The sequence below is a fragment of the Sturnira hondurensis genome, unplaced genomic scaffold (genome assembly GCF_014824575.4).
Source record: "Sturnira hondurensis isolate 20B ecotype Veracruz unplaced genomic scaffold, ASM1482457v3 Scaffold0018725, whole genome shotgun sequence".
Classification (NCBI taxonomy): domain Eukaryota; kingdom Metazoa; phylum Chordata; class Mammalia; order Chiroptera; family Phyllostomidae; genus Sturnira; species Sturnira hondurensis.
Window position 1 is genome coordinate 1363033 of NW_028091356.1, and position 25317 is coordinate 1388349.

A 25317-nucleotide genomic window follows, 5' to 3' on the forward strand; every position below is an offset into this window, starting at 1 on the left:
ACGGCGTGAGGACGTTCAGGGACGCCGGCGCGCGGGATTTAAACTGGGCAGTTTACGCTGCGTCCTAACTCCGAGTATTAGCAGAGTTGCACCTTCTACCGTTTGGTGTGTTTTTTTCGGCGCATCTGCGGACTGCCCAATGGGGTCGTCGCTCCAGGACCGCTTGTTCCCCGGTCTCGACATCAAGATCCAACGCAGTAATGGTGAGGGGTGGAGTCCCGAGGCCGGGGGGACCCGTGGGCTGAGACAAGGCTGAAATTACTGCCCCTCCCCAAGCGGCGGGGCTCCGAGGCACTGTTGGGGATTCCCCTCACCCCGCAGATCCCGGTTTCCGCACTGGTGATCGGTCTTCCCTACCCGAGGCCAGGGGGCTCTGCACTGGCGGTTGGTCCCCTTCCCGTCCTCTGGGAGTAGGCGGGGCTCCTCCGCGTCCGAGGATCTCCAAGGGAAGTTAGGATTGCTAGGTTAATCTTCCCTCTCCAATTCTCCCCTGGAAATGCCTTGGGCCTGTAGGGACCTCGGCTTCCTGGCCCCCCTACTATAAATATTGTGCACCTCCAGTTTGCCAGGCACTGGGATTCAGGGTAAGGAGACAGACCAGACTCCTGCTCTTCAGGAGCTTGCAACTCCCTCCCCCTCCCCCTCCCGTTAAGCAGCTACCGCGGCTCTGGCAGGGCTAATTCCCGTGTCTTTGGGAGAGCCGTCAGGAGTGAGGGAGGGAAGCACGAAGGTGCTAGAGCCTCAGAGCCATGTTGAGGAGCAGTTGACCAAGGGCTAGAGTGACACTTGTGTCCAAACACACCTTCAGCCTACTCTGTAGGCTCTTTTGAGTGGGGCTGAATCCTTATACCCTGCAACTCCGTTTTAAGACTTGTTCTCTGCCTACCTCACTACGGATGTTCTAAGTGTAAAGTGCCAGGACTACTGTTAAAAAGAAAGAAAAGCTGACCTTTTCCTTCAGGTCAGCTTCACATTGAGAGTCTCCGGGGTCCTAAAAGTGAAAGAGATGGCTAACTTGGCCTTTTCCTACTATAGGCTTAATTCACAGTGCCAATATAAGGACTGTGGACTTGGAGAAAGCCTGTGTTTCGGTGGAATGGACAGAAGGAGGTGCCACAAAGGGCAAAGAGGTAGGTTCTACCTAAAAGATCTGTGTGAAAATGGAACTTGGGAGAGCCTTGTTGTTGGGTTTTTTTCTTTTTATTTTTTTAATTTTTATTTTATTTATTTATCTTCAGAGGGGAAGGGAAGGAGAAAGGGAGAGAAATATCAATGTATGGTTGCCTCTCTGGGGTCCCCTTCGGGGAACTGGCCTGCAACCCAGGCATGTGCCCTGACTGGGAATCGAACTGCGATCCTTTGGCTCTCAGGCCCATGCTCAATCCACTGAGCTACACCAGCCAGGCGGGTTTTTTTCTTTTTCAATTAGCCATGATTGCACCACAGATAAACCTCATGGGCTGTGATACTGCCACCAAGACCCACGTTTCTGAGGCTATGTTATCCTCCCTGATCTCAAACATGGTCCTCTTTGGACGCACTAACATTTTATATAGTAAAGCCTCTTCTAAATTGAAGCCAATCAACAGTTTCTGGTGTGTTTTTAGAAAGCAAACTGCACAGCATCCTAAAACCTTGCTCAGCCAAGCTAGCTTCTGAATGCCTATGATAATTGTTTGGGGAGCAAAATTGATAATCTAGTTGAGAAGAGAAAAGTATATTTCTGAAACACCAAATAACAAAATGGCACAGGTGAGTAGTGCCAGAACGGCTCAGTGGTGGAACTCACTGAGGGTGAACTGGCCTTGTGGGGGCCGGCCGGCAGGTTCAGCAGAGGGCCCTCCTGGGGATAAGCGAAGAATCTCGCTTCAGGAAGTAGAGGTTCAGGGTGCTGGGTCTTCATCTCTGGCACTTAAGATGATGGAGATTTTATTCTGTGGGCAGTGGGGTGCTTTGGAAGGGTTTTGAGGAGAGGAGAGCTATGACTAAGACATTTATAGTTAGCGGCATTTAGGGGTGGTGAAGACGTCACCAGGCTAGGAGTAAGAAAACCTGGGTTCTAGCCTGTCACTGCCACTACTTGATGTGACCTCAGGCATGTCTCTGCCCCTCTTAGAAATTCAGTTTTCTCATTTATATAACGAGGACGATAATATCTGCCTCATAGGGTTGTCGTGAGGACTTACCCAGCCAATCCTTTTGTGCCCTTTTCAAAATGCCGCGCAAGAGAAAATACAAAAACAAACAATCAAAAATGCCAGACAGTTGAATGTGTTTGATGCCGGGGATAGAGAAGTGAGTAAGACAAACCTGGACCCTCTTTCATGGAGCTTAGTGAGAGAACAGGTGTAAAGGGCTTGCTCAGCATGGTGCCTCATGGTAGGTATGCAGATATTTAGATGGTATATTTGAGAAGTAAAAGGATCGAAGATTTTATATTATCTTCCCCTGAATTAAGAAGTTCCTAAACTTTCTTTCAACCAGCTATGAGTTCCTTATGATTTGTTTTTGTTTTGTTGTTGTTTAGAAATACAGCCCTTGTTGGGTGTCTCTCCTGCTCAAATTTTGCCTGTGGAATAAAGGCCAAACTTTTTGTGAGGCATTCGAAGCCTTTTCAAGGTTTGGTCCAATCAAGCTTTTTCTCTGTATCACAAGAAGTATCCTGTGCCAGGGGCAACCGTGGCAGCTCCCCGCTCTGAGAGCATGCCTAGTGTCTTGCTGCCTTCACACTCCCTTATTCCTTCCTTCTGGGATATTCACCCTCATTCATTAGTGTGCAAATCAGTTAACGTCAGAACTAGGATTAGGATGCTGGTCTCCTATGTTTATGCTCTCTGTAGTTTAGGGATTGGAAATGGAGGGAAAATGTATAGTAGGGGTTTGTAGCTGTCCAAGAAAAGAAGACAGAAACATAGTTACTGACATAGTTCTGTCTCCCTTGTTACCCATGCTGCTTTGGCTCCAAGCTCTTTGTACATATGACTTCTCCGTTAGGATGTGAGCTCACTGAAGGCATGGGTGATGATGTGTGTGTCTTAATGGATCTTTTGATATCTTCTTCCTTCTCCTTCCTTATCCAGAATAAATTTTTGAATGAGCCCATTAATAAGTAGGAGGTAAAGCTCTCACCCTGGGGTTTGCACATGTGTAAAGTATGCTGGTGAAGTGTGAGTGAGTGGTTCCTAGAGAGCTTCAGGACTCTGGTGATGTAAACCCAGAATTGTGACCTCATTGCAGGCACAAGCAGGACACTGTGACTGCAGAAGAAGTTTCTGGGCCAATTAAAAAATGTAGGTAGACTTAGGGTTAGGTAGCAGCTCTTAGGAACTTGTCCCCACCCATAACATCCTGGAGGGCCGCCCATTTTACCATCACTGGGACAGTTAGAACTTGTTTCCTCCTCCGGGTCAGCCAGCAAGAGGTGTTTGGGTCACTGTGCCCAGAGGGACCCCACTGCCCAGCGTAACAGTAGAGGAGCCAGGTGGCCCAGATCTACCGCGGACTGCCTGCCTGCCTCGTCACCTCATTCTCATCACTAACATCTACCATTAGCTTGGAAATCAGAAAACTATCCATCTAGATGGTAAACCATGACTAAGAAATAAATATTTGTTTATAACTGTTAGTACTTGGTGGAACTTAAGGTTGGTAAAGTCTGAATCTAGAGGTAGCCTTGGTTGCAGAGATGCAGTTGGTTTGAGCAGCCAGTGTTGTTTCAATAAAACTTTTACTTGCTCCTTGCAGATTGATTTTGATGATGTGGCAGCAATAAACCCAGAACTCTTACAGCTTCTTCCCTTACACCCGAAGGATAACCTGCCCCTGCAGGTGAATGTAACGGTAGGTGCCCGATCTGGCTGCAGCCAGTGCTCCAGAGGATTCACTTGGCTTTGTTGGCTCTTTGCTGGGTTGTTTCCGGGGACTGCCTAGGACTCCAGCACAGCACATGGGCTCTTGAGTATTGCCAAGAGCCATATATTGTGGTGGTGTGTTTTCTTTTTCAGAGACAAAAACGCAGATCAGTCAACTCCAAAATTCCTGCTCCAAAGGAAGGTAAATGGATTTCTCCTGGCTTATTGTCACGGGGTTGTGGGCAGAATGGTTTTCCTAGGACTCAGGCAGCTGGGAGGTAGACGCATTGCTCCAGTTTAGCAGGTGGCTTCTACATGAGCTGACTCCTGCCGTGTCTTCCAGGCGTCGTCCTCAATGAGGGAGAATCCAACCTACAAGGATCCAACCTACAAGGGAGAATCCTCCTACAAGGAGGAGGCAGTGGGGAGGTATTGGTCAGAGGGTACAAAGTTTCAGTTATGCAAGATAAATAAGTTCTAGGGACCTAATGTACAACATAGGGTCTATGATGAACAATATTACATTTGTCTACTTAAAAATTTACTGTGGATCTTGTGTTAGTGTTCTTACCACAAAAGGAAAAAACCAAAACAGAGGGAGTGGTAGGAAACTTCTGGAGGTGATGGGTAAGTTTATGGCATTGATCGTGATGATGCTTTCATGGATACGTACTTGTCTCCAAACCCATTAAGTTGTATACATTAAATGTCTACAGCTTTCGTATATCAATCATTCCTCAATGCAGTTTTAAAAAAAATGAATCCAGCCATTCAACCTACAGGTCTTAGGCTAACCTCTCGGGGAACTGATGCATTTGGGAAACTTGCTGACTGGCCTAGGAGTCTTCGCTGTAGAATCCAGAGCAGTCATCAGCCATTGGCAGGCTTGTTTTTTTCCCTCAGGGGTGAGCAAGCTGTGAGAAGAGCTAGTTCTGGGCCGTGCAGAAGTATAGTCGGTTGTGCTATGGAGATCTGGGGGTGGGGTAATGTGGGTGGGAGTCCAACAATGCCGCAGAGTCTAGGAGAAGGTTGCCCTTTATCTGCAGATGTCGGCATAAACCTACTTTGACTACAACCGTCTGTGACCACAGTGGGTGGCTATAGGCACAAACTCCCCAAGAAATCCAGCTTAGTTTTCAGGGCCAGCTGTACCTGCATGGCCTACCCAGGTCCAGGGAATATCACTGCCCTGGATAACCACTTGGCTGCAGCTTCAGGTTCAAGGGGGTCTAGGGTGAAAGGTGGCACAGTTGTGAGCTTGGGCTGGGCATGAGTGACATGGCGCTGGCCCTGTCTTGCTGGCTTGTAGGAGAGATGGGAGCAGCAGCGGTCTCACTTCACATGCACAATCCCTAAAGAAATTGCCACGCAGCTCCTCATAATGGAAAAAAATCTTTATAAAGGTGCATATTATCGGACAGTAGAGATGAAACACAAGATCACAAATCTTTTGGGACAAAGGAAAGTTGTAATAATTCATACTCTTTGCGAAAGACATGGATTATATAGAGCCATCAGATCAGCCTAAATTTAGGGGGGGTCAGAAATTCAGTACAAGCTGGTCTCTGCCTACATGACACCGTGTGTTCTGTTTCCAAATTCATGATTTCTTTTATTTTTTCGGTGAATCGTTTCTCTTACAGAGGGAAACTATATAGATGGTAAGAAGTTGGTAGGAATTCAAATACAACTCATTTGTTTCTCTCAGTTTAGCATTCTTTTAAGATTCCAGAAAATCAAGGTAGCTGATTCCATGGGTTTCTGATGACGTGGCCCAGGTTGGCTCTGTAAAGCCTCCCAGAGCAATGGTGGAAGCCTAGACTTTGGAACCTGACAGTCCTGGGTTCATATCCTGGCGCCGACACATAACTGAGTGACATTGGGCATGTTGCTTAATTTCTCTGAGCTTTAATGTTCTCTTCCCTCAGATGGAAATACTGATTAATTACTTCATGGTGTTGTTCTGAGGTGTGGGAAGATTGCTGTGGAATAGTAGGTGTGGGATTCAGTCTGTCTCTAGAAGTGATTTCATATTGGCTATAGTCTCTCCATTTACTCAAGACAGATGCTCTTGTGGGAGGTCTCCTTGCCCTCAGGAGCTCTCGGATCTGCAGAATATGAACAAATTAGTTTTGGGGTCACTAGTACTTAGACTGATTTTTCCTTTCCCGGTGGTCTGGACCCATCTCACTCCACATAGAATCTCGGAAGGGGCCCCCATCAGCCCTCCTGATCGGACCCCACTCATTGTCCCCTGGTTCCTCAGGTCTCCGAAGCCGCTCCACTCGCATGTCCACTGTCTCAGAGGGTCGCATCGCCACTCAGGAGAACAACATGGAGGTGGAGCTGCCTGCACCCGCAAACCCCCGCAAGCACTTTTCAGTTCCCAGTGAGTAATGAATCTGTTCTCCCATCTGAGGCCCTAGAGCAGCCCCTCACACGTTACCCTGAGCCCGTTCCAGAACATCCTAAGATTCCTGCACTCCCCTGGCACAGTGCCTGCTCCGCCCCTGCCCCACAGCTCCCTCACCAAGAAAATCTCTTTTTAAACTTGATTAAAACATAACATATAGTATATACAGAACAGTGAACATATCTTTGAGCATATAGTTTTCAAACACAGTCATATAACTAATACCCAGATCGAACAGCATTACCAGCACACACAAGCCCCGTCAGGCACCCTTCCAGTAGCTAAGTCCCCAACAGAACCTATAATCTTGACTTCTGGTAGCGTAAGTTAGCTTTTTCTCTTTTTGAACTTTATATATATGGAATTTAAAAAATATCTTTAGTTGTCAACTTTTATGAGACACGTTAAATAGATGCAGATTGTGTAAGACACACAGTCATTACATCTTACATACAGGGCTGGCAGAAGTGAGGCCTGCTTGGGTGTGGTTGGTAGGGTAATACTGTGGGTGAAATAATTTATAGTTTTAATTTGACCATTTCACCTAAAATGTCATGTGGTGTGCTTCAGTGTGATATTGTTATGCTACAGAATTACATACTTATGATTTTGTAGTAAAAAAGGTCTGTTATTTGTGCTGGATCCTGTATGTTACATTTAGCTCTTACCAAATGAAGTAAACAAAAGGATCACAACCCAGTATGGAAAGTAATGACTTGTCGTGGGTTGTGTCTTTCGAGGTTGAATTAATATGGCTACTTGTTGCCCAGGTTTCCATTATTGCCGGCTTTTCAGTCTTTGCTCCTGTTAACCACTTGGGTTCCAAGGCTTGTGAGAAGTCAGAAAGGCCTGGCCTAAGAAGCCATGCTTGGGTCAAGCCTAAGTAATTCAGGCTTTTAAAAGCTTTTCCCTTCATGGTGGCACTCATACAGAGGTACTCAACCACTCTTTTAAAGTTTTTTGACCCCAGGAGCCAGCCCCTGAAAAGACAGTGTGGTTCAGGGTGTGGGCTGAGGCGGAGGGGAAGGCCCTGCTCATGCCGTGTGGGCCTGAGCCCTTGCCGAGCTGGCAGCCAGCAGCCCTTCTGGCCCACGGCCCACTGGGGTGCAGCTGTGGTAGCCTGCCTCCTTCTCCCATGACCCTGTCCCCCCACAGCTGGCCCTCCGAGGAACGCCTGCCCTGTGGTGGCCGAAACACCGTTTCCGATGGTCAGCGAGGAGGTGGAAGAGCAAGTCCATTCCATCCAAGGCAGCTCGTCTGCAAACCCTGTGAACTCAGGTAGACACGCAGAGCTGTCTGCTGCCCTGTTCCTAGTGCAGGACAAGAGTTACGTCCTCTCTCAGACCTGGCCAGCCTTGGCACCTGAGTTAAAACTATATTTGTCACTTGGTGAGGGTGTTTCCTTGTGGCCATGGAATCAACTTTTCACAAGAGGTGGTCCTGTCCCCTTAAGCTGGCAGGAACCTCCTGATGTGATTGAGGTGTTGTAATAGCTATAGTATCTTGGCTGATACCTAAGGAACAGCCCAGAATAACTGGTGAGAATAAGCAGAAATGGTCTTACCTTATCTGGTTGTTAAGAAAATGCCAAAGAGGTTTGGGGGGAGCTTGGGTTAGACCTGGGGTACTCACATTAGCAAATCTTTACTTTGTGGCTCTGGCCATCCCAAGAGTCACATCTGCTTCCTATCCTTGCATTTGGTGATTTAAGTGCAAGGGTCTAGAGAAGGCGTTGTCCTGGGAAAGGCCCAGGACTCAGCACAGCAGCCAGAGAAGAGCAAGCTGGCCGGCCTGGATAAGTAAAAGCATGAGCCTTTCCCCCTCTAGTTCGGAGGAAATCGTGTATTGTGAAGGAAATGGAAAAAATGAAGAACAAACGAGAAGAGAAGAGGGCCCAGAATTCTGAAATGAGAATGAGGCGAGCTCAGGTACCTTTCCTGGGAAGCTAAGGCCAAGGTTTTTCGCGGGTATCCTTAACTGCAACATTAATAGCAACGCAGGTACAGTTGGGCCCCAGCATTACTGAGGCTCCAGTTCTGATATCCAGGAAATTTAACTGGTGTCTCACTAGGATTAGAGAACAAGTAAATCAGATCTTTTCTGAGGGCCTTCCGATGAGGACTGTTCATGCGGATTGGACAGTGGGGCTGCGGGGCACAGGTGCCCGGCTTCCTGGTGTGTAGGTGGTGGGCGTGCCGCGGTGCAGTTCTGGTTTGGAGCATTTCCCTCTAGTTGGGTTAATGGCTCTGGAGAATCCTAGCCTAATCTCCTAAGATGTGGGACGATGCCCTTGCCCCAGTTCTCGGAGTGGTTTGGTGCATGCCCAGGCACCACTGGGCTCTCTTCCTAGAGCTGGGGTGGGAGGAAGTGAGATCGTGTGGGAGTTTTGTCCACTTGGTGGTCCAAGTGCTTCTGCTTCACACTGAGGTCTGATAGCACTTACATCTTAGTAGTCAGTTCCTTTTTGCTCTTGTCTCAAACAGGAGTATGACAACAGCTTTCCAAACTGGGAATTTGCCCGGATGATTAAAGAATTTCGGGCTACTTTGGATTGCCATCCACTTACTATGACTGATCCTGTGAGTAAACCCCATTAAAAGACAGAAAACTTCTCTTTAGAGGAGTAAGCCACACTCTCCCTCCTGAGAGCACATCCACACCTTTTTTTCTCTCAGGCGTGCGTCTCCTAAACTCTGAGGGACCCCAGGAGACTTGCAACCAGGGGAGCAATGGGCAGTGGCATCTTGTGCTGAGCTAACCCCTGACCCTGTCTCTGAGGCCTCCTCTGACTGACCTCTCAGGGCACCAAAGCAGCCCTGTCTGGGCTCTCCTGTTGCTGCTTCTATCCTAAGCCCTTTCTTGTTTCACTGTCCCCAGCTTTGGTAAATGTACTCTCTAAATAAATAAATAAACAAGTAAAAGGCTGTGGGCCCTGGCTGGGCAGCACAGTTGGTTAGAGCATCGTCCCGCTATGCCAAGGTTGCAGGTTGGTTGCATCGTCCCCTGGTCAGGGCACATATAAGAATCAACCAATGAATGCACCAATGAGTGTTTTTCTCTCTCCTCAATAAATTAAAAATTTAAAAGTGTGAGAGCACTGAGAAATCTTCGCTTCCCCTGGAGTTAGTGAGACGTGGATGGGAGAGTCTGATCTTTTTCCTTTTCTTTTCTTTTCAAATGCTTTATGTATTTGTTTTTAGAGAGAGGGGAAGGAAGAGAGAGAGAAACATCCATCAGTTACCTCTCGCACCCCCCCTACTGGGGGCCTGGCCCACAACCCAGGCATGTGTGCAGACTGGGAATCCAACCAGCAAACTTACGGCTCACAATCCACTGAGCCACACCAGCTGGGGTGAGAGTGTGATCTTTATAAACTCCCTTCCATTCCCACCCTGCCCTCTTTCATAGGTTGGCTAAATTCCTACTAATAATCATGAAAGTGTGCTGAAACCTGTAGACAGCAGAGTGAGAAGACTGGGGGAAAGTTCAGAGATTCTGTCTTGTGCCGTTGAGTAACCAACGGGGGAGGCAGGGTCCTATTAGATCTCAGCCCCTGACTGGGCCAGACTGGGGATTGCGGGGGGGGGGGGAGCAGTGGGGGGGGCGGGGGAGGCTCTGGAGAAGCTTCTTTAATACTACCCTAACCTTTAATTGGTTGGTTGTCTCCTCTCATCCTCCTAAAGATCGAAGAGCATAGGATATGCGTTTGTGTGAGGAAGCGCCCGCTGAATAAACAAGGTAAACTTCATTCGGTCAGAAAGAGGCTTTGGAGTGGCCAAGGGTTCCCACATCCAGGAAGCATCCCCTGAAAATGCTCTCCTCCTTCTGCAGAATTGGCCAAGAAAGAAATAGATGTGATTTCTGTTCCTAGCAAGTGTCTGCTCTTTGTACACGAGCCCAAGTTAAAAGTGGACTTAACAAAGTATCTGGAGAACCAGGCGTTCTGCTTTGACTTTGCATTTGATGAAACAGCTTCAAATGAAGTCGTCTATAGGTGAGTCCCTTGGCTCTTTGCCCCGCCCCCGACACCCCCTTTGGTCTTCTCCATGCAAGACAGCGTGGTAACGCTGCTCACAGGCGTGCTGAGCTCTAAAGCCCTTTCTGGTCTCCTCTCGTGTTCTCTCTGGAGCAGCTGTCACATGGAGTTGGGTCTGGGTCTGGTTCCTGGGCTGCCATATGCCATTTTGCAGCTTTACCAGCGCATCCTTGAATGGCCCAGATGTGCGGTTACCCATTGCATTCTCTGAGGCTGGTCTGGGCAGGCTTCAGGGGTGCTTCCGGTGTCTTATGCAGCCACCCCGTTACCCACTCAGCAAACTCTAGGACTACTCTGTCTAATAGAGCACCCACTAGCCTCATGTGGCTATTTAATAAAACTTAAATAAAATTAAAAGTTCAGTTCTTCAGTCACACAAGCAACGTTTCAAGTTCTTGGAAGCCACATGTGGAAGTGGCTACTATTGGACAGCACAGATATGGAATATTTCCCCCACCACAGGAAGTTCTACTAGGTAACACTGCTCTAAACCAGAAGCCGACCAACTTCTGTGCCATTCTTGGCTCAATTCCTTTTTATAGGACTCTCAGACCTAGAATGGTTTTTATGTCTGTAAAGCATTGTTTTAAAACAATGTGACAGATCTATGTGGCCCACAAAGCCTACACTAGTTTAGACTCTTAAATATTTAGAAGGTTCCCTCTGATCCTGGTATCCTGTCATATGCTGGAAGTCAGCTGCTAAGTTCAGGCTTTCATCTTATGTCTCCAGAGTCAGTGGAGGGGCTGGCGGCTCAGAGTGTGGGCCATCAGCTTGCTCTTGGCAAGTCAGGCCAGCCCCCTTCAGTCAGCTAGGAGAATTTCAGATTTGTAAATGGGGCTGGGGTCAGTTTGGGACCACTTTGCAGAAAAGAATTACTAGTGCTTGGAAGGAAGAATCAAGGACCCAGGAATTCTTCAGTGGAAGGGCAGCAGGACCATGTCCCAGGGTGGACATTTTGGTCAGAGATGTACACTCTTCTCTATCCTTTCTCCTAGGTTCACAGCAAGGCCACTGGTACACACAATTTTCCAAGGTGGAAAAGCAACCTGTTTTGCATATGGTCAGACAGGAAGTGGCAAGACATACGTGAGTATTTAGGCATGGCCGGGCGGGAGTTTGTCCATGGGGCAACAGGAGGTTTCTGAAAAAGAAGACAGTTTCTTGTAGGAAATCCCCTCTGTGCAGAGGCCCCATCACCACATAGGCTTGCTGTGCTGGGTGCAGAGAGGGGCCTTAGCAGGTCCAGTCTCCTGGCTCTGGTGCGGCTATGGAGCCAGCAGTGCTCTAGCCTGGGCCAAGCGCCCTTTACCAAGGTCTTCTGCCCCTTTCCTTTGCAGACTATGGGTGGAAACCTCTATGGGAAAGCCCAGAATGCATCCAAAGGGATCTATGCGATGGCCTGTAAGTAGTGTGTTCCGCTGCAGTGGGGTTGGGCACAGAAAGCAGGCTGCTAAATTAATCCACCCTCTCTCCCATAGCCCACGACGTCTTCCTCCTGAAGAATCAGCCCCGTTACCGGAACCTGGGCCTGGAAGTCTATGTGACATTCTTTGAGATTTATAATGGGAAGGTAGCTGCCAAGGAGACTCTGTTTATGATGTTGGGGCCCCTGAACTCTAAAAGCTGAAGTTGGCTAGAAACGGTAGAAGCCCAGTAATCTGTGAGCTGTGAAGCTTTTGGGCCACTGTGCCCTTCCAGGTCAGGGGAGGGGGTCACCAAATCCCTTGATGGTGGGACCAAGCTCAGCAAGTATGGTAGAAATGCTCCTCAGAGTTCCTTCTCAGGTGGGGGGTTTGCCCCATGTGTGCCCGTGCCCTCTCCACCCAACTCCTTCATAACTTTTTCCTTTGGTCACGTGTATGTATTCTCATACTTATAGTCGTCCTTCCCCTCTCATTTCTAACCCCCATCTGTGTGTGAATAACTAAATAAGTACACACACACACATCCCTGTTTTTACAGAGTTGTCTGTCCCCCTTAGGGCAGGGTCTAGATAGTAGTAACAGCTAATGTGGACCATTAATGTGACATGTGCTAAGCACTATTCTAAGCACTTGTTTCGATTCATTTGTTAATCACAACACCCTACAAGGAAGTATTCCTGTCACTATTCTGCAGATGAGAAATAAGCCTAGAGTGAGTGGTTAAGGACTACCTAGGCTCACGCACCTAGTAAAGTAGCAGAGTTACGTCACACTGAGGCAGCCCAGTTTAGAAATCACGCCCTCTGCTAGTCTACCCAGCTCAGCCTCTGCGTGCCTTTCCTGCTGCTTGCCCTTGTCTACACTGGAGAGTGTAGACAGTCCCTGGCAGAGGGAGGAGGCAGGTGGGGTGCCTGGTGCCTGATGGCCTTAGCCTTGTTCCCCTGCCTGGCACAGCTGTTCGACCTGCTCAACAAGAAGGCCAAGCTGCGCGTTCTGGAGGACGGGAAGCAGCAGGTGCAGGTGCTGGGGCTGCAGGAGCACCTGGTGAGCTGTGCTGATGATGTCATCAAGATGATCGACATAGGAAGTGCCTGCAGGTCAGAATTCTGGCGAGGGGAAGGGGCCACTGCCTAATGCCCAGTTCAGGTGACAGAGATTAGCCCTGAGCCTGCTGTGGTTTCACAGAGGCCCTTACCTTCTCTACCTTGGGGGGGACTGCAAAGGCCTCTGCAGTAAGGGGCCACAAAGAGGCTCATCAGGAGCAACTGGAAATGTCTTAAATGTAACCAAGGCAGGCTTTATTCCTGGACTCTTACTCCAAAGGCATGCTTCCTGACTTCTGTCTCTATTGTTTCCTCCCTCTGTGATGGGAGACAGGAGCTCTGGGTCTATTCTAGGCTGGAAGTGCTAGGGCCACAGCTCCCGTGCAGAGGTGGGGAAGAGCTCTTCGTCCAGGGCCCTGGGCATGGTACAGTGGAGTGCTGGGCAGCTTTCAGAGGCCCAGGGAGCAAGCTGGGCAGCTTTTGGAGGCCCTGAAGTTTTGGCAAATGGTTCATGACAACCCCTCCTTCCCTTTGTGCCTTGCAACAGAGGCAGCTCATCTTTCCCCGTGTTTTTATGGGCCCTCGGGTGTGGCCAGGCCCCTAGCACAGAATCAGTACTGTGGCTGCCAGGAAAACTGACTAGGTCCAGAGCTGGAGGGAGAGCTTCTGCCCAGGGAAGGCAGAACAGAAAGACAAAGATACAGGAATTCTTAGACTCTTGGTCTGTGTCCCCCTCTAACAGGGACTCACTGCTGCAGCCTGGGGTACCTTGGACCCGGTGCCATGGTGGCTGGTGGCCGCAGGAGCTCATAGCGTTTCTTTGCCCTCCTTTACTGTAGGACCTCCGGGCAGACATTTGCCAACTCCAACTCTTCCCGCTCCCATGCCTGCTTCCAGATTCTTCTTCGAGCCAAAGGGAGAGTGCATGGCAAGTTCTCTTTGGTGGATCTGGCAGGGAATGAACGGGGTGCGGACACTTCCAGTGCTGACCGGCAGACTCGAATGGAAGGCGCAGAAATCAACAAAAGTCTCCTGGCTCTGAAGGTAGCAGGGGCTAGCTAGAGGGGCCTGGTCTGGGGGACAGCTGGTGGAGGGAGGAAGTGGGCAGCATGAGAGGAAGGAAGGGACTTCAGTTGCACCTGCTGCCCCACAGGAGTGCATCAGGGCCCTGGGACAGAACAAGGCTCACACCCCGTTCCGAGAGAGCAAGCTGACGCAGGTGCTGCGGGACTCCTTTATAGGGGAGAACTCAAGGACCTGTATGGTGAGTAGGGGAGCTTTTAGTCCTAGGCAGAGGCCCGGTGCTCTTGACTCTCTGGGTTTCTGGGCTCTGACTTGATTGAGTTTTACCCCCTGCCTGGTATCAAGCTCCTCTTTGACTACCCCTATGTACTCCCTGTAGTGTATGTCCGTGCCACTCTGGTTTGGGGGGTGTCTTTCCTCCCGTACCTGGTGGGAAGGAAACTACAGAATTCTGAAAGCAGACCTTTGGGGAAGCAGAAGAGGCAAGTTCTGGCTGGTGTGGCTTAGTGGATTGAGTGCCGGCCTACAAACCAAAGGGTCATCGGTTCAATTCCCAGGCAGGGTACATGCCTGGGTTTCGGGCTGGATCCCCTAAGAGGCAACCACACACTGATGTTTCTCTCCCTCCCTTCCTCTTTCTCTAAAAGTAAAGAAATAAAAATCTAAAAAAGAAAAGAAAGGGCTATAGCCTTGAATTTTTTTTGTCCCTTGCTTCTTTTATCCATAAGCCCTTCTAGCTAGAGTCTGCCCTACCTGCCCACCCCCACCCCCCGCCCCCCCGCCACCACCCAAGGAAATACCCTCTCCCCTCTCTGCTGGGGAAGATAGGGATTTCTGACTAAATCTAAACCCTTCTCCCTGAGACATTATCCCTGAGCCAGCTGGGGCAACTGAGGGTTCCAGTAGGAGCCACACTGCTTAAAGGTGTGACCTTGGTTTGAGGAATGGGTCAGTAAAGAGATAAAGAAGGAGAGGGTAATAAGATGTGCCTTTAAAGTCAGGGAATCGGCCCTGGCTGGTGTAGCTCAGTGGATTGAGCACGGGCCTGTGAACCACACGATCACGGCAGGCCACATGCCAGTCAGGGCACATGCCTGGGTTGCAGGCCAGTTCCCCACAGGGGACTCACGAGAGGCAACCATACATTGATATTTCTCTCCTTCTCTCCTTCCCTTCCCCTCTAAAAGTAAATAAATAAAATATTTTTTAAAAGTCAGGGAATCGATTTCTAGTTATACTTTTTAAAATTACACTTAGAAGAAAGAACAGGGAGAACGAGAAAGAGAGACACCAATTTGGTTTTCCACTTACTTATGTATTCATTGGTTGCTTCTTGTCTGCACTCTGACTAGGTATCAAACCCGTAACCTTGGCATATCAGGATGATGCTCCAACCGAGCTACCCAGCCAGGGCAGAAACCAATTTTTTTTTTTAATTTTAATATTTATTTATTTATTTATCTTTAGAGGGTAAGGAGAGAGGGAGAGAAACATCAATGTATGGTTGCCTTTCATGCATCCCCTGCTGGAGGCTCACCTGCAGGGAACCAGCCTGCAACCCAGGCATGTGCCCTGACTGGGAATCGAACCGCGATCCTCTGGTTTGCAGGCCTGTGCTCAATCCACTGAGCTACACCAGCCAGGGCTAGAAACCAATTTTTAAAGATTTTTATTTATTTATCTTTAGAAGGGAAGGGAAGGGAAGGAGAGAGGGAAAGAAACATCAATGTATGGTTGCCTCTCGTGTATTCCCTGCTGGGAACTGGACTGCAACCCAGGCATGTGCCCTGACTGGGAACTGAACCGCAATCCTCCGGTTGGCAGGCCCATGCTCAGTCTGCTGAGCTATACCTGCCAGGGCCCAGAAACCAATTTTTAAAGAGTTTTAATCTGCAGTGCCCATGGAGCAAGTTACCTTGCACAGAATGGGTGCTAAATGAGATCTCCCTTCAATACCATGTGGATGTCATTTGCTTGGAGAGACTCCTCTTGGCAGCCTCTCCCCATGGTCCCGACCTTTAACCATCCATTCCCTCTTTTGCAGATTGCCATGATCTCACCAGGCATAAGCTCCTGTGAATACACTTTAAATACACTAAGATATGCAGACAGGTACCAGTACCTATGGCCAGGTGGGGCAGGGAACAGGGCGTGGGAGGAGGGAAATGAATGGCAGAGATGAAAGAGGGAAGAGGCTGTGGGGTTAAGTGCCTACAGTTTACTCTTCTGTGATTCAGTGAATCTGAGGCTCAGGAGTTCGGATATAATGCTAGGTCCATCCCAAACCTCTTCAGGCCCCAGTAGGGAGTCAGCATGCATGAGGGTCTTTTTCTCAGCCAAAGGCAAAGCTACTTACTCCATCCCCTTGAAGCCTCAAGCCTGACAGTCTTAAGTGGTACAGCATGGTTGGTACAGCCAAGGAGGTTGCTATGGAATCTGAGACTTTCTTGTTTCCTCAGGGTCAAGGAGCTGAGCCCCCACAGTGGGCCTATTGGGGAGCAGCCAGTTCAGATGGAAATAGAAGAGACAGAAGCCAGCTCGAATGGCTCCCTGACCGCAGACAATGTAAGGGGCAGGGTGGGGCCAAGTAGGCCAGAACCATGGCCCGCTGAGATGGGAACTGGGCCATACTGTTGTATCTCTCCTTTTGGCCCCCTTAGTTTTCCAAGGAAGAAGAAGAACTGTCTTGCCAGATGTCCAGCTTTAATGAGGCCATGAACCAGATCAGGGAGCTGGAGGAGAGGGCTGTGGAAGGGCTGAAGGAGATTATACAGGTGGGAAGCTGGCCCTGGCCTGGGAGGGACTAGATACCACCCTGGGCAGACCTGCATTTGCACTCAGCACCGTTCCTCGAATGTGACCTGGGCTTTGCTCCCACAGGTCTTCATGTTGGCATGGCCAGAGGCAACCCTCTACCCCAGCATTCCCTAATTCCCCACCTATTTGTCCATCTGCTCTTCTTAGGCAACTAATACCACACTTTTTTCAGTCTGGCACCCATAGGCTTTCCTCTGTCTTTCTATCCCAAGCTAGTCTCTCTTTGCCATGCTTATTTTTTTTAAAAATATATATTTTATTGATAACGCTATTATAGTTGTCCCATTTCCCCCTCTTCATTCCCCTCCACCTTGCACACCCCCTCTCACCCACATTCCCCTGCTTTACTTCATCTGCATGTGTCACAAGTTCTTTAGCTTCTACATTTCCCACACTATTCTTGCCCTCCCCCGTCTATTTCCTACCTACCATCTGTGCTACTTATTCTCTGTACCCTCTTCCCCTCTCTCCTCCCCCCACTCCCCTGTTGCTAACCCTCCATGTGATGATCTCCATTTCTGTGGTTCTATTCCTGTTCTGGTTGTTTGCTTAGTTTGCTTTTGTTTTAGGTGTGGTTGTTAATAACTGTGAGTTTGCTGTCCTTTCACTGTTCATATTTTTTATCTTCTTTTTCTTAGACAAGTCCTTTTAATATTTCATATTATAAGTGCTTGGTGATGATGAACTCCTTGAACTTGACCTTATTTGAGAAGCACTTTATCTGCCCTTCCATTCTAAATGAAAGCTTAGCTGGATAGAGCAATCTTGGATGTAGGTCTTTGGATTTCATGACTTGGAATACTTCTTTCCAGCCCCTTCTTGCCTGTAAGTTCTCTTTGGGAAAATCAGCTGACAGTCTGATGGGAACTCCTTTGTAGATGACTGTCCCCTTATCTCTTGCTGCTCCTAGGATTCTCTCCTTCATTTTAGTCTTGGCTAATGTAATTATGGTGTGTCTTGGTGTGTTCCTCCTTGGGTCCAACTTCTTTGGGACTCTCTGAGCTTCCTGGACTTCCTGGAAGTCTATTTCCTTTTCCAGATTGGGGAAGTTTTCCTTTATTATTTGTTTAAATAAGTTTTCCACTTGTGGCTCTTCTTCTTCCTCTTCTGGTACCTCTATAATTTGGATGTTGGAATATTTAAAAATGTCCTGGAGGCTCCTAAGCCTCTCCTCATTTTTTTGAATTCTTGTTTCTTCCTTCTTTTCTGTTTGGTTGTTTCTTCCTTCTGGTCCACTCCATTGATTTGAGTCCCAGTTTTCTTCCCATCACCATTGGTTCCCTGTGCATTTTCCTTCATTTCACTTAGTGTAGCCTTCATTTTTTCATCTAATTTGTGACCAAAATCAACCAGTTCTGTGAGCATCCTGATCACCAGTTTTTTGAACTGTGCATCTGATAGGTTGGCTATCTCTTTTTCACTTAGATGTATTTGCTCTGGGGCTTTGATTTGTTCTTCTGTTTGAGCCTTTTGGTTTGGTTTGGTTTGGTTTTGGTCTGGTCACTCCTGTTATGTAGTGAGGGGTAGAGCCTTAGGTGTTCACCAGGGTGGGGCAACCCAGTTGCTGGGTTGTGATGCTATATGTGGGGGCAGGGTCAGAGAGGGAGCAGTGGTGCTTGCTGTGCTCTCTGCCAGATTTCAGTCACTTTTCTCACTTCCCACAAGCAAATTGGGCCCTCTGGTGCTAGTTCTGGGTAGGTGGGCTTGTGTATGTTCTAGGACTCTGAGGATCTCTCCAACAAACTCTTGTGAGGCTGGGAGTAGCTCCTGGCACCCCACAAGTGTTTTCAATCAGTGCCTTTAGGCTTATTTCCCAGCGCGGGTCCCTGGGTTGCATGGTCTGTCTCACTGCCCGTTTTCATCTTGTCTATCTGCACGCGAACGTGTGAATGGAGTCAGCCAGGCTCCTTGCACCCTCACTGGGTCTGTTCATTGCCACCCCACACCTGGGGTCTGCCTGTTGGGGTCTGCCTGTTGCCGTCTGCATGCCTGGGTCCACCAGCCACCACTTTTTCCTGCCTCGACCCCTCTCCACTGGCCACCAACTCTACCTCTCTTACCGGTCTGGATGAATGGTTGTTGGATTTCCATACAGTTCAGTTTTTTGTCAGTTCTGGTTGGTTTTTTGTTTCTAAATTTTTGTTGTCCTTAATTTTGGTTGTGTGAGGAGGCACAGTGTGTCTACCTACCTCTGGGTTTGGGGGAGGTCATTCCTCCCTTACCTGGTGGGAAGGAAGCTACAGAATTCTGAAGGCAGGCCTTTGGGGAAGCAAGAGAGGCAAGTTCTGGCTGGTGTGGCTTAGTGGATTGAGTGCCAGCCTACAAACCAAAACATCTCCATCGTGGTCAGAAGTTACCATGCTTCTGACTGGAGGTTTTGGAGAGCGGTTTATATGCAGGGACTTTGTTATTCGGTGAATGTTCAGTGAGTGCATTCTATATATTCCAGCTCCTATACTGAGTCCAAGGACCAAAACTATGAAGTATGGATAGTAGACCCTAAAATAAGACTTGCTTAATCCTGCTTCTTCTATTTACAAGCAGATTTCCTTGTGAAAGTCATTTAGGTTCACTAGGCCTCAAACTGAAGGGTCACTGGTTCGATTCCCAGTCAGGGCACACACCTGGGTTGTGGGCCAGGACCCCAGTTAGGGGCATGCCAGAGGCAACCCATCATTGCATCTCTTGCGCATCGATGTTTCTCTCTTTTCCCTTCTAAAAATAAATACATAATGTTTTTAAAAAATTGGCCTTATAGTTCATACATGACCCAGACTTCCCTCTGAGGGCCATGGATGCCTTTGAAGGAAGTTAAATGGAGTGGTGCCGTGGTCATATCAGAGCTTTGGGTGCATCATTGTAGCCACAGTGTGGAATCTGGTTTGGGGACATGGGGAGAGTGTGAAGAGAGGCAGTTGGGAGTTGAGGGCCATTAGAAGATCGTTAGAAAGAGATGTTGGTGCCTAGACTGAGTGTGGCAGTGACCATGGGATTGGGGTAAGGGTAAGAGATTCAAGAACCATTTAAAGGGTGGACTTGGTAGGATTTGGGGACAAGAAAGGTGAAAGAAAGAATTAAGTTGTTGCTCAGATTTCTAGCTTGGGCTTCAAGACAGAACATAGCATTCATTTGACATAATAGGGATAGGAGGTGTAGGGATAAGGGGACTAAATGGTAATGGGAGGAAAATACAATAAAATAAACAAATGAAGAGACAGGAAGGAGTTTGGGGTAGAGAAGAGGATGGATTCAGTTTGGGTACTTCTGCAGGAGAGTCAGAAGGCAGGGCGTGGGCCATGCCTGGAGGAATGGGCTTTTTGCACAGGCATCTGCGTTGAAGTGGGGCCTCAGGAATGATTTGCTAAATTGGTTTGGGCATTGTTTGAACTGACGAGGTCATCCCTGTGCCGTTGCAGCAAGGGACAGGCTGGCTTGAGCTCTCCGAGATGACTGAACAGCCAGATTACGACCTGGAGACCTTTGTGAACAAGGCGGAGTCCACCCTGGCCCAGCAAGCCAAGCACTTCTCAGCCCTGCAAGGTGGGTGCAGTTGGATGGGATACAGCAGGATGGGACCTCAGATGATGGCAGCTCTGCCCTGAGGGAATGGGGCCTCTGAGACAGACACTAACCCCGAGTACATCACCTCCCCTTCCTTCTAGATACCATCAAGGCCTTGCGCCTGGCTATGCAGCTGGAAGAGCAGGCCAGCAAACAAATGAGCAGCAAGAAACGGCCCCAGTGACGACTGGAAATAAAGATGCTTGGTTTCACACCAGCCTTTTCACCATCTAACCCCTCCCCAGTGAACTTTGGGCTCAGGTTCTGAGCTGGAACAGGCTTTGATAAATGCCAAGTATTGGGGCATCAGGGCCAGGACAGACGGGGAGGGCATCAGAGTAAGTAGGACACTGCTTTTCCTCAACTGTAGCCTTGAAGGGTGCAAGGATGGAAGAATGGGACTTGTAACTATCCTGTGTGGCCCTTCTCTCCCAGTGGGGAAGGCTGGTGGCAGTTTTCCCTTGGTTGGCATTCCTCCTGTGTGGACTGGCTGCTGATGGAGAACTCCCTGCAGTTGTCCTGGCTCTGGGTAGAGGCAAGGAGCCTTAGTCCAGCTCTGCTGGCTGTGGCCTGCCATCCACACCCTTGGTCTGGGCACTAATGTGTCTTGTACTTTAGAAGTTTCTAGAACCTCTTTCTTGCTGTTTTTTGAGGTCCAAGAGGATCCCTGTTGTTTTCTGTTTTGTTTTTACATTGTGTCTAACAATAAAGAACGAGGAAAAATCAGTCTGTTGAGTGGTGTGTGGGGAAGGGCCTGGGATATGACTGAACCCTCCGGAACTAAGAACATACTGCACCTCTGTGCAGTGTGTTTCGGTGCTCTACCCAGGAGCCCAGAGCCACACCGTGGTTAAGTGACATGTTGCAGACCCCAGCCTCTGTCTTCAGTGATGCTCACTAGGCCCCAGGTCCTGTCCTGGGAACAGGAGCTATAAGCAGAAAGGAGATGGTACTCCATCAGTTACAGTCCACTCAGCGCATGTTCGATTCTGTGGGGTTTTCAGCTGCTGTGATGCCGGGGAGATCCCAACTGGGCCAAGGACATCGGACTTCGTCTTCCCAGCCCTTTGACCCTCAATAAAAATTGTTTGATTTGCCCCTTGCCAAAAAAAAAAAAAAAGATTCTGTGGGAACACTGAGAAGAAAGCACTTGGCTTGCTACACAAAAAAGGATTTCGGTTTGGTCTTGAAATATAAGAAGTTTCCTGGGTACACTGAGGGACCAAACAGGGTTCAGACAGTTTGGGGACTAGAGGACTCCATATTCAGTGTCACGAAGCATGAATTATCCAATGTGCCACTAAAAGACTTTGTCTCAGAGTCACACAACCCAGTGTGTTTTAGAAAGGTCTCAGGGAGATGGGTGGGGAGCAAGGGGCACGTGGGCAGAAACTCAGAGCGGGCTGTCCAACACATCCAAGTTCTGGCCTTCTAAGCCTTGGCTACTTCATTTGTGAAACGGTACTCTCGACCTTATGGTGAGGAAATGCATGAATTTTAGGTACAATTCAATAGCCAAATATAAGACCTGGGTTCAGAAATTTAGCTGAATCAGATGTTTGACAGAAATGGCACCAGCTCTAAGGACTTTAAAGCTTTCAGATAACCTAAATTTCCCCCTCACCTATAAAGTGTGGCCAGCATTACTGGCCTCACAGGAGTGAAAAGATGAAAGAATGCCACCAGCCCAAGCCTGACTACCTTCTCACCTGGATGACCATCTGAATCCCTAAATGGTCTCCTGATTCAATTCTTAACTCCAGTGACCTATTCTCCCCAACCAGCCAGAAAAATGCTTATGTTATTCCCTGCTTGGAACCTCTTAATAGCATCCTCTTGCACAAAGGATAGATTCTGAATGCCCCCCTCCTCCACTCCCAGCCCCAGCTGGTGTGGCTCAGTGGATTGAGTGCTGGCCTGCACTCCATAAAGTCACCGGTTCCATTCCTGGTCAGGGCACATGCCTGTGTTGCAGGCCAGGTCCCCTGTTGAGGGTAGGCAAGAGGCAACCAATCGATGTATCTCTCACATCAATGTTTCTCTTCCTCTCTCCCTTTCTCTTTAAAAATAAATAAGTAAAACCTTAAAAATTCTGAATGCCCTACTGTGGCATATTAGGCCCTGCCCAATCACCTCTTGTCTATTGGTCCAATGGGAATGTAATTTGGGCAGAACCGTTCGGTGGCTAAAAACCCAGCTTGTGAAGAAGCCACACTACAAGGTGGGACCCTAGCTCTGTGACCTCAGAACCCAACGTGGGTCATTCAACCTTTAGTGCTGTCTGTGAAGTGGGGATAACATTGGTACAGAATTATGAATATTGAGTTAATACACATACAGCATGATGTCACATTTAAGAAGTGCTAGCTAGGCCCTGGCCGGTAGCTCAGCTGGTTGGAGCATTGCCCAAATACGCCAAGATTGCGGGTTTGCTCCCTGGTCAGGGCACATACAAGAATCAACCAATGAATACATAACTGAGTGGAATAATAAATCAATGTTTTTTTTTTAAAAAGTGCTAGCTATTTAAGCACGTAAGGACAAAGATTTTTGGTATATTTAATACTGTATCAACAATGTCTAAAAGAGTAAGCACACAATATATGTCTTTGAATGAATGAATGAATGAATCCACCCTACCACTCACTGTTCTCCAACCATGCTGGCCTTTATTTCTGGAATATGTCAGGGCTTTTTTTTTTTAAATAACAGATTTATTGAGATATCATTCACATACTATAAGATTCACCCTTTTGCCCTGGCTGGTGTGGCTCAGTGGACTGAGTGCTGGTCTGCACACCGAAAGGTCACTGGTTTGATTCCTGGCCAGGGCACATGCCTGGAGTATAAGTTAGGTCCCCACTTGAGGGCATGCCAAGTGGCAACCAGTACATCACACGTCAATGTTTCTCTCCCTTTCTTTCTCCCTCTCTTCCCTTCTCTATAAAAATAAATAAAATCTTTAATTGGGCAACCATCACCACTAATTCAAGACTGTTTTTATTGGGCCAAGATGGAGGCATAGGTGGAAATACTGTACTTCTTCACACAACCAAATTTAAGGACAACAAAGATTTAGAAACAAAACACAACCAAAACAAACAGATAATTGAACTGTACCAAAGTCTGACAACAACAAACCATTCATCCAGACCAGTAAGAGGGGTGGATTTGGCAGCCACTGGAGAGTGGTCCTGTCAGGAAAAGGTGGTGGCTGGCAGAACCAGGTGCAGGGAGAAAACGAGGCGCTCAAGGTGGTTGGCTGACCGAGGACACACATTCGCACGCAGATAAACCAGTCAAAGGGCAGTGAGACAGACTGTGCAACCCAGGGTCCCAGCGATGGGAATTAAAACCTAAAAGCACTGACTGGAAAAACTTTCAGGGTTGAGGTGCTGGAGAAGCTCCCAGCCTCACAGGAGAGTTTGTTGGAGAGAACAACAAGGTCCATGAATATACACAAGCCCATCCACCGGGAAACAGCACCAGAAGGGCCCAATTTGCTTGTGGGAAGCCGCAGAGGGGACTGAAATCCAAGAGAGAGCAGAACCAGCTCCATTGCTCCCCCCCTGACCCCACCCCCACTGGGTCGCCCCACCCTGCGAACACCTAAGGCTCCACCCCTCAGGTGCGAACAGACCAAAACATGGCTCAAGAAGAACTCAAAGCCCCGGAGGCTATAATTCTAAGTGACCAAGAAATAGCCAACCTATCAGATGCGCAGTTCAAAATACTGATGATCAGGATGATCAGAGAACTGGTTAATTTGGGTTGCATTTTAGATGAAGAAATGAAGACTACGCTAACTGAAATGAAGAAAAATGCACAGGGAACCAACAGTGATGGAAAGGAAACTGGGACTCAAATCAATGGAGCGGACCTGAAGAAAGAAAGAAAAAACCAAACAGAAAAGAAGGAAGAAACAAGAAGTCAAAAAAATGAGGAAGGCTTAGAAACCTCCAGGACATCTTTAAACATTCCAACATCTGAATTATAGGGGTACCAGAAGGGGAAGAGGAACAGTCACCAGTGGAAAACTTATTTGAACAAATGATAAAGGAGAACTTCCCCAATCTGGCAAAGGAAATAGACTTGCAGGAAGTCCAGGAAACTCAGAGAGTCCCAAAGAAGTTGGATACAAGGAGGAACACACCAAGGCACATCATAATTACATTCACCAAGATTAAAATGAAGGAGAGAATCCTAGGAGCAGCAAGAGATAAGGGGACAGTCATCTACAAAGGAGTTCCCATCAGACTGTCAGCTGATTTCCCAAAAGAGAACTTACAGGCAAGAAGAGGCTGGAAAGAAGTATTCCAAGTCATGAAAAGCGAGGACCTACATCCAAGATTGCTCTATCCAGCTAAGCTTTCATTTAGAATGGAAGGACAGATAAAGCACTTCTCAGATAAGGTCAAATTCAAGGAGTTCATCATCACCAAGCCCTTATTATATGAAATGTTAAAGGGACTTGTCTAAGAAAAAGAAGATAAAAAAATATGAACAGTGAAAGGACAGCAAACTCACAATTATTAACAACCACACCTAAAACAAAAGCAAACTAAGAGGACAGCTAGATCAAGAGTGGAACCATAGAAATGGAGATCACATGGAGGGTTAGCAACAGGGGAGTAGAAGGAAGAGAAGGTACAGAGAATAAGTAGCATAGATGGTAGGTAAAAAATAGACAGCGGGGAGGGCAGGAATACTATGGGAAATACAGAATCTAAAGAACTTGTGACACATGGACATGAACGAAAGGGGGGGATGGTGGGAGAAGGGTGTGCAGGGTGGAGGGGAGTGAAAGGGGGGAAATGGGATAACTGTAATGGCATAATCAATAAAATATATTTAAAAATCGATATATTGTCCTTTATCTTGTGGGTTGTCTTTCACTTCCTTGATCATATCCTTTGAAGCACAAAAGCTTATTTTTTTTCAAAAGCTTAATTTTGATAAAGTTCAATTTACCTGTTTTCTACTGTTGCTTGTGCTTTTAGTCTCATATCTAAAAATCCATTGCCAAGTCCAAGGCTATGGTAATTTATGTTTTCTTCTAAGGACTTTATGATCTTAGGTCATTGATCTATTTTAACTTTTGTAGGCGATGTGAGGTAGGGGTCTGAATTCAACTCTTTTGCTTGTG

At 47.9% G+C, this 25317-nt stretch overlaps 1 protein-coding gene across 2 annotated transcripts; it reads left to right on the top strand.

The window, feature by feature from the left end:
- On the top strand, window positions 1–20898 carry KIF2C (kinesin family member 2C). 2 transcript variants are annotated; one of them, XM_037069654.1, is made up of 21 exons: window positions 1–203; window positions 1036–1130; window positions 3745–3840; window positions 4005–4053; window positions 6118–6240; window positions 7420–7542; window positions 8092–8192; window positions 8748–8843; window positions 9948–10002; window positions 10096–10258; window positions 11299–11389; window positions 11641–11704; window positions 11782–11873; window positions 12682–12824; window positions 13610–13814; window positions 13924–14034; window positions 15838–15905; window positions 16253–16358; window positions 16454–16567; window positions 20027–20150; window positions 20273–20898. In XM_037069654.1, exons 1-21 carry the CDS (start codon window positions 140–142, stop codon window positions 20353–20355), a joined length of 2166 nt encoding a protein of 721 aa, XP_036925549.1. In that variant the 5' UTR covers window positions 1–139; the 3' UTR covers window positions 20356–20898. The 2 variants fall into 2 exon arrangements, with proteins under 2 accessions (XP_036925549.1, XP_036925550.1); XM_037069655.1 differs by lacking the exon at window positions 7420–7542.
- Window positions 20899–25317: the final 4419 nt, after the last annotated feature.